At 46.3% G+C, this 18,535-nt stretch overlaps 1 protein-coding gene across 1 annotated transcript in view; it reads left to right on the forward strand.

Moving 5' to 3' along the window:
- Window positions 1–436: 436 nt before the first annotated feature.
- NLRP1 (NLR family pyrin domain containing 1) overlaps window positions 437–18,535 on the forward strand; it is a 46,486-nt gene continuing 28,387 nt past the window's right edge. Inside the window, exons 1-4 of the mRNA XM_036269701.1 lie at window positions 437–461; window positions 641–802; window positions 5,013–6,642; window positions 10,226–10,396. Of these exons, the coding sequence (XP_036125594.1) occupies window positions 437–461; window positions 641–802; window positions 5,013–6,642; window positions 10,226–10,396 (1,988 nt within the window). The remainder of the gene's footprint in view (window positions 462–640; window positions 803–5,012; window positions 6,643–10,225; window positions 10,397–18,535) is intronic.

Here is an 18,535-nt window from a genome sequence, read left to right on the forward strand (position 1 = left end):
CACCACACCTCACGTCAGCATCGCAGCTCAAGGCTCGGTCCAGAGAGTCCAGGTCCCAGGAGAGGGAGGACAGGGGAGCACAGAACAGTGAGTGTCCTGATCATCCCACCCTCCCATCCCTGCCCCCTCACTCTCCTGACCTCCTGCAGCCCAGACCCAGCAACTCAGTAACTTCACCTCTTCCAGTGTCTCCAGCCCCCTCTGGGCTCCTTCCTACGCCTTTTCCTGCCTCTCCCCTTCACCTCCCTTCTCCCAATACCATCTATTGCAGATGCCAGTGTTTACAAAAGTGAGCCCTGAAGGCGGACTAGGCGCTCATCAGGTGAAGACAATGACGCAGGTGGAAGTCTTGCACTGGGAAATGGTAGGGTCGAAGGATGACAGCTATTCTCTGCCTGCCTGAGGCCCCTCCCCACCCACCCCCTCCCCAGTGAACATGTCCCAGGCCCTCCAAGCCGGGCGTGAGGCGACCGGTGGAGCAGACATGGCCAGTGCAGCAGTCCAAGTCACAAAAGCAGAGAAGCCTGAGAGAGCCCAGCGGCTGCTGACCCGGAAGGCGATGCTGATGATGAAGGTGCCCCTGAAGACGGTCCAGCTGCCGCAGCCTAATAAGGATGCCTGGGAGCACCTCCTGGTGCAGCCCCAGCTCAGCCAGAAAAGACGGGTGGCAAGGAGGTGGTCTCATGCCTGCTGGTTCAACACAGGGAGCAGCAGGCCTGCGACCTGGCCCTGAAGACCTGGAAGAAGAAGGGCCTGAGCAAGCCGTGTGGCCCAGCCCAGAAAGAGGCAGCCGTGGAGTCAGGTGAGTAGACAAAGCGCGCTCTGCCTGCTGCCTATTTCCTACCCACCGCTGCCCCACTGAACTCCCACCAAACCTTCCTCTGGGCAGTAACTGTTGGGGAAGAGTGCCAAGGGTGTTCCCAGCAACCCATGTGGTCCTCACAGCACCGGGGAGGGCGTGCTCACAGGGCCCGAACCGAGAGGCTGACGTTCGGAAGGCACTGGCTGGAAGGAGGTGGCTTTCGCACCCCGCTCCCTAGCAGGCATTTGCTGGTATTGTGCTATAAGCACAGGAAGGAGTCAGAGAGAGGCGATTTCTGGTCCCAGTAATACCACATCGGGCAAGTCGCTTCACCGCTCCCTGCATCTGTCTCTCCATCTGCCAAACGAGAGCGTGAGAGTCCGCCTCCTGGACCAGAAGAGGGTACAGAGATCATCCGTGTTAGACATTTAGCACAGAGTGTAATTCCTAGAAATGCTCAATGAATTGTTCTGTTGCCACTGTTGCTGCCACAGCTGATGTTGTGACTGTTAACAGCCATGGTGGCAGAGGCTGTTAGCCTCACGTGGGGGAAGTTGAGGCACAGAGAGGAGTCTTGACTTATATGAGAGGTAGAGGGAAAACCAGGATAGAGATGCAAATTTCCTGGAGCCCAGATCACCCGCCACCATGTTTTGGAGTCATTCAGCAGCTACGTGGCGCTGGTTCTGGAGGTCAAGTTCCTGGTCCTGTTGGGAGTCTAGTCCCACTTGGCTGTAACAATAACTTCAGTCATCTTTCATGAAGTCCTTCTTTGGTGCTCAGTTAGGAGAGGTGGCTGGCAAAACAGAACTCCTCAAAAGGTGAATTTTTTAGCTGATTACACCTCTGAATTTACAAAGCTGCAAGTATTCCCCAAATTCTCAAATCCTACTCAAATTGCAGCAAAGAACAGTGATCGGGGACATCACTTGTAGAAAAGGAACATAAAATCTGAACTGTCTAAAGCGGCAGGGCCCCTCCACACACATTCTCTCCTTGTCCCTGAAGCTATTACAATGCTAAAGTCGGGCACCTGATCTTCATCCTCCAACAGCCCGCAGCACCCCCGAAGACTTTCCAAGGCATCACTGCTGTCCTGACACCAGTGCCTCCACCCACCTTTCACCAGCCCCCAGGATTTGCTCCACCCTGGCAACCCCACCATGCTACACCACCCCCGCAGCATTGGCCAGTACTTTTGTCTTTTTTTAAAATATTTTTTTCTTTATTGATTTTAAAGAGAGAGGAAGGGAGAGGGAGAGAGAGCTAGTAACATTAATGAGAGAGGACATCGACTGGCTGCCTCCTGCATGCCCCCCACTGGGGATTGCTCCCACAACCTGGGCATGTGCCCTGACTGGGAATCAAACCGGTGACCTCTTGGTGCATGGGTCAGTGCTCAACCACTGAGCCACACTGGCTAGGCCAATACTTTTGTCTTTTAACCATTCTACTAGAGCAGAGGTTCTCAACCTGTGGGTCTCGACCCCTTAGGGGGTCGAATGACCCTTTCACAGGGGTGGCCTAGGACCCAACAGTAGCAAAATTACAGTTATAAAGTAGCAACGAAAATAATTTTATGGTTGGGGGTCACCACAACATGAGGAACGGTATTAAAGGGTCGTGATATTAGGAAGGTTGAGAACCACTGTTAACTAGAGAGTGCTGTACACACCATCATTACAGTATAGCATATTCTGAATTTGACTACATATGTACCTTTACCAGTGAGATTGATATTTTCACGTGTTTTTATGTTACCAATTAGCATCCTTTATTTCAACTTGGAGAACTCCTTTTTGCCTTTCTTGAGAGTCAGCTCTAGTGGTAATGAAACCCCTCAGCTTTTGTTTATCTGGGAAAGATTTTTATCCCTCCTTTATTTCTGAACTTTTGCTGAGCAAATTTCTCTTAGCTGACGGCTGTTTTTCTTTCAACACTTTGAATATATCATCTACGCTCTCCTGGGCTGTGAAGTTTCTGCTGAAAAATCTGCTCTACACTTTGTGGGAGCCCCTGGTCCACGAGCCGTCGTTCATGTGCCCCTTTCTTCTTCTCTTTGATTCCTGACAAGTTTATTATAATGTGATAAGTGAGGTCTTTTTAAAGCATCTTGAGTTTGAAGTACCTGGATGTCCATATCACTTTGCAGATCTTGAATTTTATATAATTGTCAATATTATTCTTCTTTGATTTTTTTCAATCAGTCAAAAATGTCACAACCAGCCCAGCCGGTGTGGCTCAGTGGTTGAGCATCGACCCATACACCAAGAGGTTGCTCATTCGATTCCTGACTGGGGCACGTGCCCAGGTTGTGGGCCTGATCCCCAGTGGGGGGCATGCAGGAGGCAGCCAATCGATGTTCTCTCTCATCAAAGTTTCTATCTCTCTCTCCCTCTCTCTTCCTCTCTTTTTCAAGTCAATAAAGAAAAAAAATGTAACAGCTATTTTTAGGGCACAGGTTGTACAAAGGTTGTCATCTAGATATGGCCGGAGTTTGCCAACCCCTGGTCAAAAGTAATATTAAAATGTAACTTGTTAGAAGTATTAGTGGTAGGGGCAGAAATGTGAAACTTTTACTAAACCAAGAGGATGTAGATACGTGGTATGCTAACAGATCTATTCAAACCAAGATACTTTGGTCTGTCTGGTGTGGCTCAGTGGACTGAGCGTCGTCCCATGGACTGAGAGGTCCCAGTTCGATTCCCAGTCAGGGCACATGCCTGGGTTGTGGGCTCAATCCTCATTCGGGGTCATGCGGGAGGCAGCCAAACGATGTTTCTCTCTCAGATCAATGTTTTTCTCTCTCTCTCCCTTCCTCTCTCTCTAAAAAATCAATAAAAACATTTTTTAAAAACATTTTTTTAAAAAATTCAATACAAACATTTTTTTAAAAAATAAGATATTTTGGAGAACATGGCATCAAAAAGACCCAAGCCCTCCCTTGGCTCCTCAGACACACACAGGATTCAGAGTAGGGTGGGCCACAGCCATGACCCAGAGTGGCCATACTAATGCATTAGAAGATCTTCCCGTTGCCAGAAACATTCTCACAGAGACAATAAAAGTAGATACTTAGATCATGATTCCAGAGGTGGGGATGGGCCCTGAGACCCTGGTCTCACCAAGCTTGAAGTGAAGATTTACCCCACGTACTCTGGAAGTCCAGCAGGCTTCCCAAGATGCACTGGGCTTCAGGATCCCAAGTATGTCACTTGCATCATCTCAAACATTCACCTAAGGAGAGAAGTGAGAAGCCCTCAAAACATCCTGAAGGGAAGAAGGGAAGGGGCTGTGACATTCATTCAACTTAGAATCTGACCAAGATATGAGCTTGAGGTCCCTCCCAGGGGCACAGTTCCTGACATGTGCTCAGTGCTCAGCTCCTCAAAGTTCCCAAACCAGATGCTTTCCACAGAAGCGGACCCTGATACCGAATTGGAGAGCAGGTGGCTTATTTAGGAACTGGTTCCCTGGAAGTACCATTAGGAGGCAGAAGTGACAGGGATGGGGGAAACCAATGAAACCTGCATTATGAAGCAGGTTTCCCCTGTGAGCAACTGAGGTGCAATACACTAGGGATCTTTAGGAGACCGTGTAGACCACCCCTCAGAGCTGTCTCTCCTGGGGGACAAGGAACTGCCATCTGTCACTGGTGGAGGGCTCCTCCTGGAGCATTAACTCCCCAGGGGTTCTGGCCTGTCACAATCATGGCCTGAGAGAGCCCTCGGGCAGACAGCCACAAGTGCTTGTAGAAGGATAGCCTTGGTGTGTGCTTCAGTGGTGGGTGCAGAGGGGGTTACTGGCAGCAACCAATAATACCTCCTTGACTCCATCGTGACCATGTACAATTTACAGATGAAAAAAACTGATGCTCAGTTGAGCTAATAGCTCAGGTCACGGAATTAATGAAAGCAGAGAGTTGTGTCTGTTTTGTTCAGTCTAGATCAGTGCCTGGCAGCGTAAGCCCTTGATTAATATTTGCGGAATGAAGGAACATCACATAGCAAGAATGCTTTGGTCAAGTCAAGACTTGAGCTGGGACCATCTCATTAAAAGCCCACGTTTTTCTCCACTGACCTGGCAAAAATATTGCAGTATCAGCAGCCCACACAGTGGATAGCTTCAAGTGGGAGCAAAAAACAGTTATTGAATGAATAAATGGAGAAGCAATTGAAAACAATGTCTCATCTGTCTCTCCCTTATGTAGGAATCAAAGGGAACTACCAGAACCAAAAGAGAGAGAGGCTCTGCCCCACACAGTCATGGAAACATGAGGATTTGCACCGAAGATTCACACAACTGCTACTTCTACACAGATCTCAACCCAGAGGCTATGACTTCCTGCTCAGGAGAAGAAGGAATCAAGAGGTGGTAGATGAACAAGACCATTTGATTGAGGTCGGAGACTTATTTGGCCCAGGCCTGGGTACCCAGGAGGAGCCTCCCACTGTCATACTACATGGAGTTGCTGGAATCGGGAAGTCAACCCTGGCCAGGCAGGTGAGGAGAGCCTGGGAGGAAGGCCAGCTGTACAGGGCCAAGTTCCAGCATGTCTTCTACTTCAATTGCAGAGAGCTGGCCCAGTTCAAGACAATGAGTCTCGCTGAGCTCATCACAAAAGACTGGGCTGCCCTTGAGGCTCCCATCGGACAAATCCTGTCCCAGCAGGAGAAGCTGCTCTTCATTCTTGATAACTTAGATGAACCCAAATGGGACTTGAAGGAGCAGAGTTCTGAGTTCTGCCTGCACTGGAGCCAGCAGCAGCAGGTGCACACGCTGCTGGGCAGTTTGCTGAAGAAAACCTTACTTCCCAAGGCTGCCCTGCTGATCACAGCTCGGATCACAGCTCTGCAGAGGCTCAATCCTCCGTTAGAGCAGCCACGTTGGGTGGAGGTCCTGGGCTTCTCCGAGTCAGCCAGGAAAGAATATTTCTACAAATATTTCACGGATGAAAGCCAAGCGATTAGAGCCTTTCGCTTGGTTGAATCAAACATGGCACTTTTGACCATGTGTCTCATGCCTTTGATGTCCTGGCTGGTCTGTACTTGCCTGAAGCAGCAGATGGAGAGGGGGCAACAAATCTCACTGACCTCCAAGACTGCCACAGACCTCTGTTTGCACTACTTCTTCCACGTTCTCCCAACTCAGACCCTGGGAACTAAGCTGAGGGGCTTCTGTTCTCTCGCTGCTGAAGGCACCTATCAAGGAAAGACCCTGTTCAGCCCAGAGGACCTCAGGAAACACGGGCTGGGAGGAGCCACCATCTCCGTGCTCTTAAACATGGGTGTTCTTCAAAAGCACCCCACCCCTCTGAGCTACAGCTTCCTTCACCTGTGTTTCCAGGAGTTTTTTGCAGCCATATCTTATGCTATAGGCAATAGGGTGGTGAAAAGTGATTGCTTTCCTAACGTCAAAATTATGAGAGACCTGACAGAAGTATATGACAGACACAGCCTGTTCAGGGAACCCACCACATGTTTCCTGTTTGGTCTTTTGAGTGAGAAGAGGATGAGAAAGATGGAGAGCATCTTCAAATGCAGTCTGCTGCGGAACAGGCCCTCCTCCCTGCTGCCGTTGGTCAAGAGAGAGGTTGAGCGCCAACAACCAAACCTAGAGCCCTATTGTTGGCACGTGCTCCATTGTTTTTATGAGAATCAGGACAAAGACTTTTTGGCAGAAGCGTTGTCCGCTCTCTGTAAAATCAGGATATGTGTCCAAACAGTCATGGAGCTCCTGCTGTTCACTTTCTGCTTTGAATTCTGCCGCCCTGTGAAAAGGCTTCGACTGAATAAGGGGGGATGGCACAGACCAACGAGGATGAGCGCCAGTGCGGTTCTGTGAGTGCTCCCCTCCCTTCCCTCCAGCTGCTCCCTTGGCACTGACGTCCCGGGTACTGGGGGCAACTCTCACTAAGCCTGGCCCCAGTGGCTAAAGGACTGAGGTCACCAGTGACTTCTAATGGCCCAGTCTCACCCCCTTTCTCTGTCCACCTAGGATCTTCTGCAGCGGTATCTGACCGTGCGACCTGCCTTACCTGCTTCCGGGCAGCCCGCGGTGGCCCTGCCTTGTACCCCTGCTTCTCCTCCTGTCTCTGTCACTATGGCCACCTTCTCTCCTGGCACTTCCACCCCCATGCGGACATCAGCTCCCCTCCACGCAGCCCAGTGGCCTCTGCTGCTCCCTCTAGACATGCGTCCCTCCAGGCAACTGCTCACTCAGCTGCTTCAGGCATACCCTTGGTGGCTACTGACCGTGTCATTGGCCCTGAGATCTCCCCATCACCTCAGAATGTGAGTGTCTGAAAAGGGGTCTCTATTGTTCCTGCAAAACCCATATCCTTGCTGGTGTCCATGATGCACTATTGCCCCGGGGACTCCACGAAGCCCACCATCTGAGTATGACGTGGAGGCTTTCTCCAAGCCCTCTCCAACGCCAGCAACGCCGTGCACTTCCGCATGCGGGCTCCCCACCCCAGTGGCAGTATTGACCCTTTAGTACTTTCAGGTGCCTACCTGGCCTTTACATAAGTCACGCCATGCAAGGGTATTAAGCTCTGATTTATGCCGGGCCCTAAAGCACAGCCGTCCTCGGGGCACTCAGATCTGGGAGAAGGCGGACACCCATCCAATAGCTGCAGCAGAGTGCAAAGTCTGCGGTAAGAGGCATCGACAAGGTGGGGTGGGCCCGAGGAACGCAGGGATTACACGAGTGGACCTGATAAGCAGAGTCTCAGAAGAAGAAATGTCGGACTTGGGTGTTTTATTTTCAGATTTATAAAGTTTTCTTTCTTTTTTTAAGTATTTTTTTTCCTTTATTAATTTTAGAGAGAGAGAGAAAGCGAGAGGGGGAGAGAGAGAAATATCGATGAGAGAGAACATCAGTTGGCCGCCTCCTGCTTGCCCCCCACTGGGGATCAGGCCCACAACCTAGGCATGTGCCCTGACCAGGAATCAAACTGGCGACCTCTTGGTGCATGGGTCGACGCTCAGCCACTGAGCCACACAAGCTGGGCTATTTCTTTATTTTTATATCAAGACTATGTTCTTGTGTTATGGAGTAACTTGATACAACACCATTTTAAATGACCCTATGATATTGCACAGTTATTTGACCATCCTCTACTCTCAGGTACTTAGGTTATTTCTAGTTGCTGATGGTCATACGGTGAACTGATCCTTAAAGGACCTGGGTAGAGTTACTGCAAGTGGTGGTGGCCTTCACAAGCATCCTGAGCAGGCACAGAATCGGAGGCCAGGTCAGAGGTAAGAGAAAGCAGGGCACCAAGACAAAGCAAGAAAGTTTGCAATAGACCATGGTAAACGGGGTCTGGAGAGACCCCCATGGGAAAGTCAGAGGCTGCAGCTGCTGTGGGCAGGGAGATGTTAAAGGCATTGACTCGGCCAGGGAAGGCCAAGAGAATAGCGAGGATACTGTAAACAAACGAAAGGTCCAGGAAGAAATTATGAGTGTTGGCCCAAGGCTGTGGGAGGGCGAGGAGAACCCACATGAGATAGTACAGGTGTTTGGCTTGTGATTAAAGCAGTGTGCATTTTGATAATACATTTTTTAGTTTTTCTTTGCGTCCCTCTGATTAAAGATTAAAGTTGGCTGGCGTTCAACAAAACAAAATGTTTTAAAATGTATTATTCACATTTCCCAAAACTAAATAAATGTTTAAGAACAAATATGCCCTGGCCGGTTTGGCTCAGCGGTTAGAGCAACAGCTGGTGACCAAAGAGTTGTGGGTTCTATTCCCGGTCAAGGGCATGTACCTTGGTTGCGGGTTTGATCCCCAGCCCCAGTTGGGGTCATGCGGGAAGCAACCAATTGATGTATCTCTTTCACACTGATGTCTCTCTCGCTCTCCCCTGCCTCTCTCCCTCCCACTTGATCTAAAAAAATCAATAAAAAAAAATATCCTCGGTCCTGGCTGGTTTGGCTCAGAGGTTGGAGCATCAACCTGCGGACCAGAGAGTCCCGGGTTCGGTTCCCGCTAGGGGCATGTACCAAAATATATATATATATACATATCCTCGGGTGAGGATTAAAAAAAAAAAAAAGAAACAAATAAATTTCCAAATGATAAGTTCTTGGTACCTTTGCAGCATGTATCTGTCGTCTTAGAGCTGTTAAAGCTAAAACTACACTAAAATTTGAGGATTCTCTGTAATTCCTTTACATCCTCACAAAACCCTGTTACAGGTCCTTTTGTCCCCTTTTTGCAGAGAGGAGACGGAGTAGGCAGAGAAAAGTGAAGGTCACGTGCAGACAGCCGGTTGCAGGGCCTCTGCTGCTGGCTCTGCAGACACGCGGGGAAAGAGCAAAGGAGCATTAGGTCAAGGTGCTATGGGGCTGTCAAGGTGAAGATATCTGGCAAGAAAACAGAGATGTCAGTTTGCAACTTGAAACAGAGTTAGAGTCGCTGAGCCTCGGTAGTAGACAAACTCACTAAAAGAGTGTGTGAGCCCTGGCCGGTTTGGCTCAGCGGTTAGAGCATCGGCCTGCGGTCCTGAGAGACCCGGGTTCGGTTCCCGCTAAGGGCATGTACCTCGGTTGCAGTTTGTCCCCAGCCCTGGTCAGTTGTGCGGGTGGCAGCCACTCGATGTGTCCCTTTCACATCGATGTTTCTCTCTCTCTCTCTGTTCCTCTCTCTCCCTCCCACTCTACCTGAACAAAAAATGGAAAAATGTCCTCGGGGGAGGATTAAAAAAAAAAAAAAAAAAGAGTGTGTGAAAGGTAGAATTTCAATGGGTGGAAATTGGACAAGGCGGTCTACCATGAAACGGTCAGACAGTCATCCTCTCCCTACATCCTGCAACTGTTCTCTCCTGGTGTCTTCCCCTTTGCCATCTCTCTCCTGGGGACCCTCTCTGTGGTCTCGCTATCCTGGGAAGGGGACAGGGTCTCATGCAAGCTGACCTGGACAGCAATATATATAGTCATAATCAACAATTCCATCAAAAAATCCTTTTTAAACCACCTCTCCAGGTTTTGTTCCCTCCTCCCATCTCCTCCTTTCCTTTCTGGGAACTAAATTTCACCATGTCTGTGCAAAGGAAGAAAGGCACGTCTGCGTTGTTGAGGGGGCGACGGTCTGCATCCCCAAGCTCTGTGCCAGGCCCTAGGCTGGGCACTGCAGATCAAAAAATGAACAGTATCTGCCCCTGCCCACAAGAAACTGCCAGACGGAGGCCGAAATGAGCGCCCCAAATGAGCACTGCAGTGTGGAATGGCAAGGGCTATAGAGAGAAGCCACGGAGAAGAGGGGCACTCAGCCCAGTCCCCGTGGTAGGGACGGAGGGGAGGTCGGGGACACAGACCTCCTGTTGCAGCCTGGCCCTCAGAAGGACCAGACCCCACTGTGCTGTGCACACTGGGCTCCAAAGACCCCACACACAAGTCATCTCTCCTGTCCCTCAGGTCCAGCTGGGGCCCGTTCACAGCTGCCTGGTGGCAGATCTTCTTCTCCATTTTCAAAGTCTCCGAAAGCCTGCAGGAGCTGGACCTGAGCGGAAACGTCCTAAGCTGTGCTGCAGTACGGAGTCTTTGTGCAGCTCTGAAGGGGCCTCGCTGCTGCCTGCAAGCACTGAGGTGAGTCGGCTTGGGGTCTGTTCTGGAACAGGATGGACAGGAGATCCCAAATAGAAGTTGGTCGTGTACGGTCTCTGTATTCAACAAATATCCACTGAGCCCCTCTCTGGCCGTGCACCGTGCCAGGGGCCATGGTTCTTAGAGTAAGCAAACACAGATGGGATTCTATTTCCACAGAGCTTGTGAGTGATTGACATTGACCACACGCACAACTGTGCAATGACAGGCCCAGATATGGGCATTCAGTAGAAAACCGCCTTAAGAAAATGAATATTGAGTGCAGACTATTTACCCAAGTGAAGCAGGAGGGAAGAAAATTCAAAGGCCCTGTGGCAGGAGGGAGGATGGGCTGTCATGGAATTGCAAGCAGGCCAGTGAGGCTGGAGGGTGGAGAGCAAAGGAGCAACTAAGAGGCTACAGAGATCGTGAAGCCAGACCACCTGTGCAAGGTCCAGTTGGAATTTGGAGTGTTTGTTTTTTTTCATGCAATGTGATTGACATCAAAAGGTTGATAATGTTTCTACATTTTCAACATAGAAAAAGACTGCAATAGGAAAAACGGAATGGAGGGGAGCAAAAGTAGAGGTTGGGAGACCAGTTCATAGGAAAGTTTCCATTGTTCCTATAAAGATGGTGAGAGCTTGGACGAAGGAAAATTACTGTAGTTTCTGCAAGAAATGGTGGTATCTTGGACTATAGTGTTGGCCATGGAAATGGAAAGAAGTGAATAAATTCCAGATCTAAAAAAAAAAGTAAAATCAACCAGACTGAGTAATAGATTGGATTTATAGACAAAGAGAGATAAAGCTATAAAATGTAATCTTAGGTTCAGGCCTGAGGAATGCAGAGGATAATGGACCTTCACTAAGATGGAAAATACTGTAAGTGGAGTAGGAGGGGGATGAGATGTCCTGGATGTGATTTTGTGAATGTTTATTTCAAGTTCCTTTGAGGTATCCAAGGGGAGATGTCAAGCGTGTGTCAAATACAGCTCTATGCAAAAATAAGATGCCCCATAAAACAAATCTCAACACATTTAAAAGAATTGTAATCATACAAATTATATTCTCTGAACATAATAAAATGAAATTGGAAATCAATAACAAGAAAATTTAGGAAATACAAAAATACACTGAAATACAACAACATACTCCTAAATAAACAATGGCCAAAATCTAGAACACTGACAACACCAAGTGCCAACAGGTTATGGAGCAACAGAAACTCTCATACATTGCTTGTGGGAATGCAAAATGATATGGCCACTTTGCAGGTTCCTACAAAACTAAACACACCCTTACCATATGATCCAGTAATTATGCTCCTTGGTATTTACCCAAATGAGTCAAAAACCTATATCCACACAAAAACCTATGTAAAAATGTTTAAAGCAGCTTTATTTATAATTGCCAAACTGGAAAGCAACCAAGATGTCCTTCAGTAGGTGAGCAGATAAATACTTTGTGGTACATCCATACAATGGGATATTACTCACTGTGGGAATAAATGAGCCACAAAGCTATGAAAAGACATGGGGAAACCTTAAGTGCATATTACTAGGTGAAAAGAGATCATCCGAAAAGCTACATACTGTATGATCCCAACAGTATGAAAGTTTTATATAGTAAAAAAATATGAAGAAGGTAAAAAGATCACTAATTTCCAGGGGTTGGGGGAGATAAAAACGAATAGACAGAGCACAGTGACTATTCCGTATGACGCTATAATGGTGGATACATATATTTTATATTTGTCAAAAACCATAGAACAGCCCGGCCAGTGTGGCTCAGTGGTTGAGCATCGACCCATGCACCAAGAGGTCACCAGTTCAATTCCCGGTCAGGGCACACGCCCAGGTTGTGGGCCAAATCCTCAGTGGGGGGCATGCAGGAGGCACCCAATTGATGTTCTCTCTCTCTCACTCTCCCTTTTTCTCTCTCCAAAAATTAAAAAAGAAAAAATATTGAAAAAAACAAACAAACCATAGAACATGAAACACCAAAATGAACCCAAATGTAAACTGTGGACTTTGGGTGACTATGATGTGTCAGTGTAGGTTCATTGACTGTAACAAGCGTACTACTCTGTGGCCAGGTGATAATGGGGGAGGCTGTTTGTGGGGGCAGGGATATGTAGGAAGTATGTTTCTGCCCAAAATTTGCTGAAAAATAAAACTGTTCAAACAAACAAAAAAAGTATATTTAAGAAAGAAGGTGGAAGGGGCCAGAGGGAGAGAAGGAGGAGACATACAATCTCACATGATTGTATGTAAAAAAATTCCTGTTTTTAAATATGTTTTTATTGATTTTTTTACGGAGAGAGAGATAGAAACATCAATGTGAGAGAAAACATTAATTGGCTGCCTCCTTCATACCCCCTACTGAGGATCGAGCCCATAACTTGGGCCTGTGCACTGACTGGGAATTGAACCAGTACCTCTCAGTCCATGGGATGACGCTCAATCCACTGAGCCACACCGGCTGGGCTCTAGATAAAAAATTCTAAGGAATCACAAAAAATATCTATTAGAACTAATAAACTAATTAGCAAGCATTCAGAATAAAAGTTCAGTATATAAAAATTAATTTTACATATTAACAATAAACAACCCAAAATGTAATTAAGAAAACAACTCCACTTACAATAGCATCGAAAATAAATAAAATACAGAGGATGGTGAAAAAGGGGAAGGGATTAAGAAGTACAAATTGGTTGTTAGACTGACGAATCTCAAAGGGAAGAGGGGTGAAGGGGGTGAGAAGAGATTAACCAAAGCACTTATATGCATATATGCATAACCAATGGACACAGACAATAAGGTGGGGAAGGCAAGAGGTGGGTAGGAGTGTGGAGGAGAGGGTCAATGGGGTAAAAAAGGGGGGACATCTGTAATACATTCTACAATAATGATAAGTTTTTTAAAAAAGAATAAAATAGCCCTGGCCAGTTTGGCTCAGCGATTAGAGGGTCAGCCTGCGGTCCAGAGAGACCCAGGTTCGGTTCCCGCTAAGGGCATGTACCTCGGTTGCAGTTTGTCCCCGGCCCTGGTTGGTCGTGCGAGTGGCAGCCACTCGATGTGTCCCTTCACGTCGAAGTTTCTCACTCTCTCTCTCTTCCTCTCTCTCCCTCCCACTCTATCTGTACAAAAAAATGGAAAAATATCCTCGGGTGAGGATAAAAAAAAAAAAAAAAGAATAAAATACTTAGGAATAAATGTAACAAAAGAAGAGCAAAACTTGTATACTGAAAACTATAAAGCACAGTTGAAGAAATTAAATAAAACCTACATAAATGGTAAGACATTCCATGTTCATGTACTGGAAGACTTAATACTGTTAAATAGCAATGCTGTCCAAACTGGTCTGCAGATTCAACTCAATTGCTATCAAAATTACAGGTGCCTTTTTTGCATAAATGGTCAACCTGATTCTAAAATTCATATACAAAGAAACGTTTGCAGGTCAAGCCTTGGGGCATGCCCCTTTCCTAATGTTTAATGGCCAAGATTGGTGAACAAAGATACCTGAGGAGAAGAGCGCAGGGAGGTGGGAAGAACATCAACACAGTGTGCTGTTGTGGAACCTCGGGGAACAGAGGGTGTCAAGGAGCATGTGGTCAGTGGGGGCCATTGCTGCTGGAAGGTCAAGTAAAATAAGGACTGAGAGTTGTCCATTGGATTTGTGATAGGGAAGTCATAGATATCCTCAGCAGGAACAGTTTTGTGAGGTGATGAAGCCACAATCCTAATTGGAATGGATTAAAGATGAAGATAGAGCCTGGCTGGTGTGACTCAGTGGATTGAGCGTCGTCCCATGGACTGAGAGGTCCCGGTTCAATTCCTGGTCAGGGCACATGCTCAGGTTGTGGCCTCAATCCCCAGTAGGGGGCATGCAGGAGGCAGCCAATCAATGTTTCTCTCTCATAGCGATGTTTCTATCTCTCTCTCTAAAAAAGCAATAAAACATATTAAAACAAAATAAAGACAGAGATAAAAATGAGACTTCAAATGCAAACTTTGTTTCAAAGATTTTGGTAGTGAAGTAAAAGACCTATTTGCAGAAAACTACAGGACATTGGAAAAAGAAATAAAGATATAAAAAAGTGGAAGCACATACCTTGTTCATGGATTGGAAGATTATCATTATTAAAATGTCCATATTACCCAAAGCAATCTATAGATTCAATGCAATCCCCATCAAAATACCAACGACATATTTCACAGAAACAGAACAAATACTTCAAAAGTTCATATGGAACCAAAAAAGACCCTGAATAGCCATAACAATCTTGAAAAAGAAGGACAAACTAGGTAGGATCACAATACTGGATATCAGATTATACTACAAAGCTAGTGTAATCAAAACAGCCTGGTATGGGCACAAGAATAGGCATATAGACCAGTGGAACAGAACAGAGAACCCAGAAATGGACCCAAGACATTATGCTCAATTAATATTTGACAAAGGAGGCAAGAGCATACAATGAAGTAAAGACAGCCTCTTTAATAAATGGTGTTGGGAAAATTGGACAGCTACATGCAAAAAAAAAAAAAAAAAAGAAACTAGACCATCAACTTACACCATACACAAGAATAAACTCAAAATGGATAAAAGACTTAAATGTGACCCGTGAATCCATAAAAATCCTAGAAGAAAATGTAGGCAACAAAATTTCAGACATCATACGCAGCAGAATTTTCACTGATACATCACCTAAGGCAACAGAAACAAAGGAAAAAATGAACACATGGGACTACATCAAACTAGAAAGCTTCTGCACAGCAAAAGAAACAGCCACCCAAATGGAAAGGCCACCCACTGTATGGGAGAGCATCATTGTCAATGATACATCAGATAAGGGGTTAATTTCCAAAATATATAGAGTATTCATACAACTCAACAAAAAGAAGACAAAGAACCCAATTTAAAAAATGGGCAGAGGAGCCCTGGCCAGTTTGGCTCAGCGGTTAGAGCGTCGGCCTGCGGTCCGGAGAGACCCGGGCTCGGTTCCCGCTAGGGGCACGTGCTTCGGTTGCAGTTTGACCCCGGCCCTGGTTGGTCGACGTGTCCCTTCACGTCGATGTTTCTCTCTCTCTCTCTCCCTCCCACTCTATCTGTACAAAAAATGGAAAAATATCCTCGGGTGAGGATAAAAAATAAAAAAAAATAAAAAATAAATGGGCAGAGGAACTAAATAGACACCTCTCCAAATAGGACATGCAAATGGCCAAGAGACATATGAAGCAATGCTCAACATCACTAATCATCAGAGAGATGCAAATTAAAACAACGAGGTATCACCTCACACCTGTCAGAATGGCCGCCATCAACAAATCATCAAACAACAAGTGTTGGCGAGGGTGTGGAGAAAAGGGGACTCTAGTACACTGCTGGTGGGAATGCAGACTGGTGCAGCCACTGTGGAAAACAATATGGTGTTACCTCAAAAAATTAAAAATTGAATTGCCATTTGACCCAGTAATCCCACTTCTAGGAATATACCCTAAGAAGCCTGAAACACCAATCAGAAAGAATATATGTACCCCCATGTTTATAGCAGCACTATTTACAATAGCTAAGATCTGGAAACAGCCCAAGTGTCCATCAGTAGACAAATGGATAAAAAAACAGTGGTACATATACACAGTGGAGTACTATGCAGCTGTAAGAAAGAGCTCTTCTCCTTTGAGACGACATGGAAGGACCTGGAAAGTATTATCCTAAGCAAAACAAGCCAAGCAGAAAAAGACAAATACCACATGATCTCACTTATTTGTGGAATATAATGAACATAACAGTCTGAGGAATAGGGTAGACCCAGGGACATGGAAGTAGGGTACAGACTGACAACCCTCAGAAGAGGGGGTGGTGGGGGGAAGGAAGAGATAAACCACAGAACTTATATGCATGTACGCATAACCAATGGACACGGACAACAAAGCCGGGGATGGGGTAGGGGGGATGGGGAGGAGGGTATCAATGGGGAAAAAAAGGAGAAACATCTGTAACATAAATAAAATAATAAAAATAAATTTAAAAAAAAAAGAAATCCGTTTATGTCATTCTCATGTCTGAAAGCTTTAATGGCCCCAGCAGTGGTCACGCTTTAGACAGGTTCATTGCTGGGATGGTTACACTGCTGGGAGAGGACTGTCCTCTCTTCTACCTCCAGTCGCCTCTAACAATGTTCTGGTGGCATCTGGCACTGGTGCAGAGCAGAACTAAAAGAAAAAAGATTTTGGTAGTGAAGAAGAGACAGGAACTTAAGCAGAAGGGAATATGGGACTGGCTGTGTGTGTGTGTGTGTGTGTGTGTGTGTGTGTGTGTGTGTGTTTGCACAGAAGGGAAAAGGCCTAAGTTTGAATATCTGTTGATAAGGATGATGAAAGATACAAGAACAAGGACTAATTAATGGTCTTCCTTTCCTCAGAAGGAGAAGATGGGAGAAAGGGTAGCCATGGAGGAGTTGGGGAACACCTCCTACTCTAATAGGAGGGCGGACGCAGACCTGGCAGAGGGAAGTTGGCCCATAGACACAGGTCTGACTGTGGGAAGCTTATGGATTCCCATCTGATTTGCTTTACTTTTCCTGGCGAAGGAGGAACTCAGTGTCCACTGAAAGTGAGTGTGAGATTGGGGAGTTGGAGACTTGGGGTAGGTAGAATATTGAAATGGCCTTTGTAGAGTGGGAAATTTCTGCCTGCCAGGCATGGCTGGGGCCCACGTGAGAGTCATGGTTTTGATCCAGTATTGGAGCCACCACCCCTGTTTCTCAGGTGGAGTGGGAGAGTGGCAGTTTGGGGTTAGCTAGAGGGATGTAATGAGAGGCCAGAGGACAAGTCCTTCAGTCATACTGTCGACGACAGATCATGGAATCTAAGCTAGATTCCAAGCGAAGTTGAACAAACAAACAAAAAGTGCTGAGAAATGGGAAGAAAGGAGAAGGTCAAGGGATTGCTCCCTGAAGAAGGGACGTGGTGAGAAGTAAGCTGAGCAAGTAGAGGATGGCAGAAATCCAGGCTTTGGGAACCCTCGTGTCCACAGGAGGGTACTTCATCTTTCCTAAAACCATTCCAGTGAGAACCACCTGAGTCCAGGAGGAAACAGCCTTGAAAAGGTCTCAGAAATCCTACTTCTACCTTAAAATTTACGCCCCAGTGGGAAGACGCCAACCTAGAGTGTACCCCTTACTTTACAACAGAACTTTAAAATCTCAATAGCGATTCTGTATCTACTCCAAGAAATATCTTTTCAGCCTTCAAAAAAAAAAAAAAAACTTGTGAAAATAGCAGAGCAAGGACAATTATTTCCATTTTCCAGAGAACAAGCCCTGAAGCATAGTGAGGTTAACTGCCTTACCCCAATGTACACAGCTGAGAATGGGACTAGAATCCCGTGAGTATGCAGCCCAGCACCACCTCCAACTCTTCATCATGAAAGTCCTGGTCTAATTCACGCTAACTCAGTGAGGGAGTGTAATAAAAAGAACTTTTTCAAAAGCGTACCACATCTGGATCAGGCAGATGTGTGTATGTCCTCACTAAAAAAAAAAAATGATTCTATGTTAAAGAACTCACAGATTTACTACCTTTGGATATAGAAATGTCTAAGACTTTCAAGCAAAATCCTAACTAATGGTTGGATTTCTCCTGAAATCAGTTGAATATGCTAGACTCAAGGATTCTGGGTGTTTGGGGATTTTGTTGATGAGCATGGAAAATTAGGCATAATACATGAACAAAACAGAAGGAACTGGAAAAAGAGGTGTTGGAAATCCGAAAGAGGGGATTCCAGAAAGAGCAAAGTCAGAGGAGAGGCAGGAGGGTGTGGAATAAAAGACACAGAACCGAAAAGCCTTGGCCCCTCTGGGACAGAAGGACAAGAGAAGGGCTTACTGAAAACGGAGGCATGAGGCTGTGTGAAATGATGGAGACACAGAAGGAAGTCAAGGGGCTCGGGCCCCATGGCAGGAGCATCATTTAATCACTGTCCTAAGCACATGGGCTATATTATCTCCTCTAACCTTGGCAACCACCATGTGCAATAGACATGAAGAATTCATGTTACAGATCAGTAAACTTGAAGATGAACAAACCTGCTCCTAGTTTTTAAGTAGTACCTAAGAGAGGCAAGATTTGAC

This window comes from Molossus molossus, unplaced genomic scaffold, assembly GCF_014108415.1.
Source record: "Molossus molossus isolate mMolMol1 unplaced genomic scaffold, mMolMol1.p scaffold_m16_p_19, whole genome shotgun sequence".
NCBI lineage: Eukaryota > Metazoa > Chordata > Mammalia > Chiroptera > Molossidae > Molossus > Molossus molossus.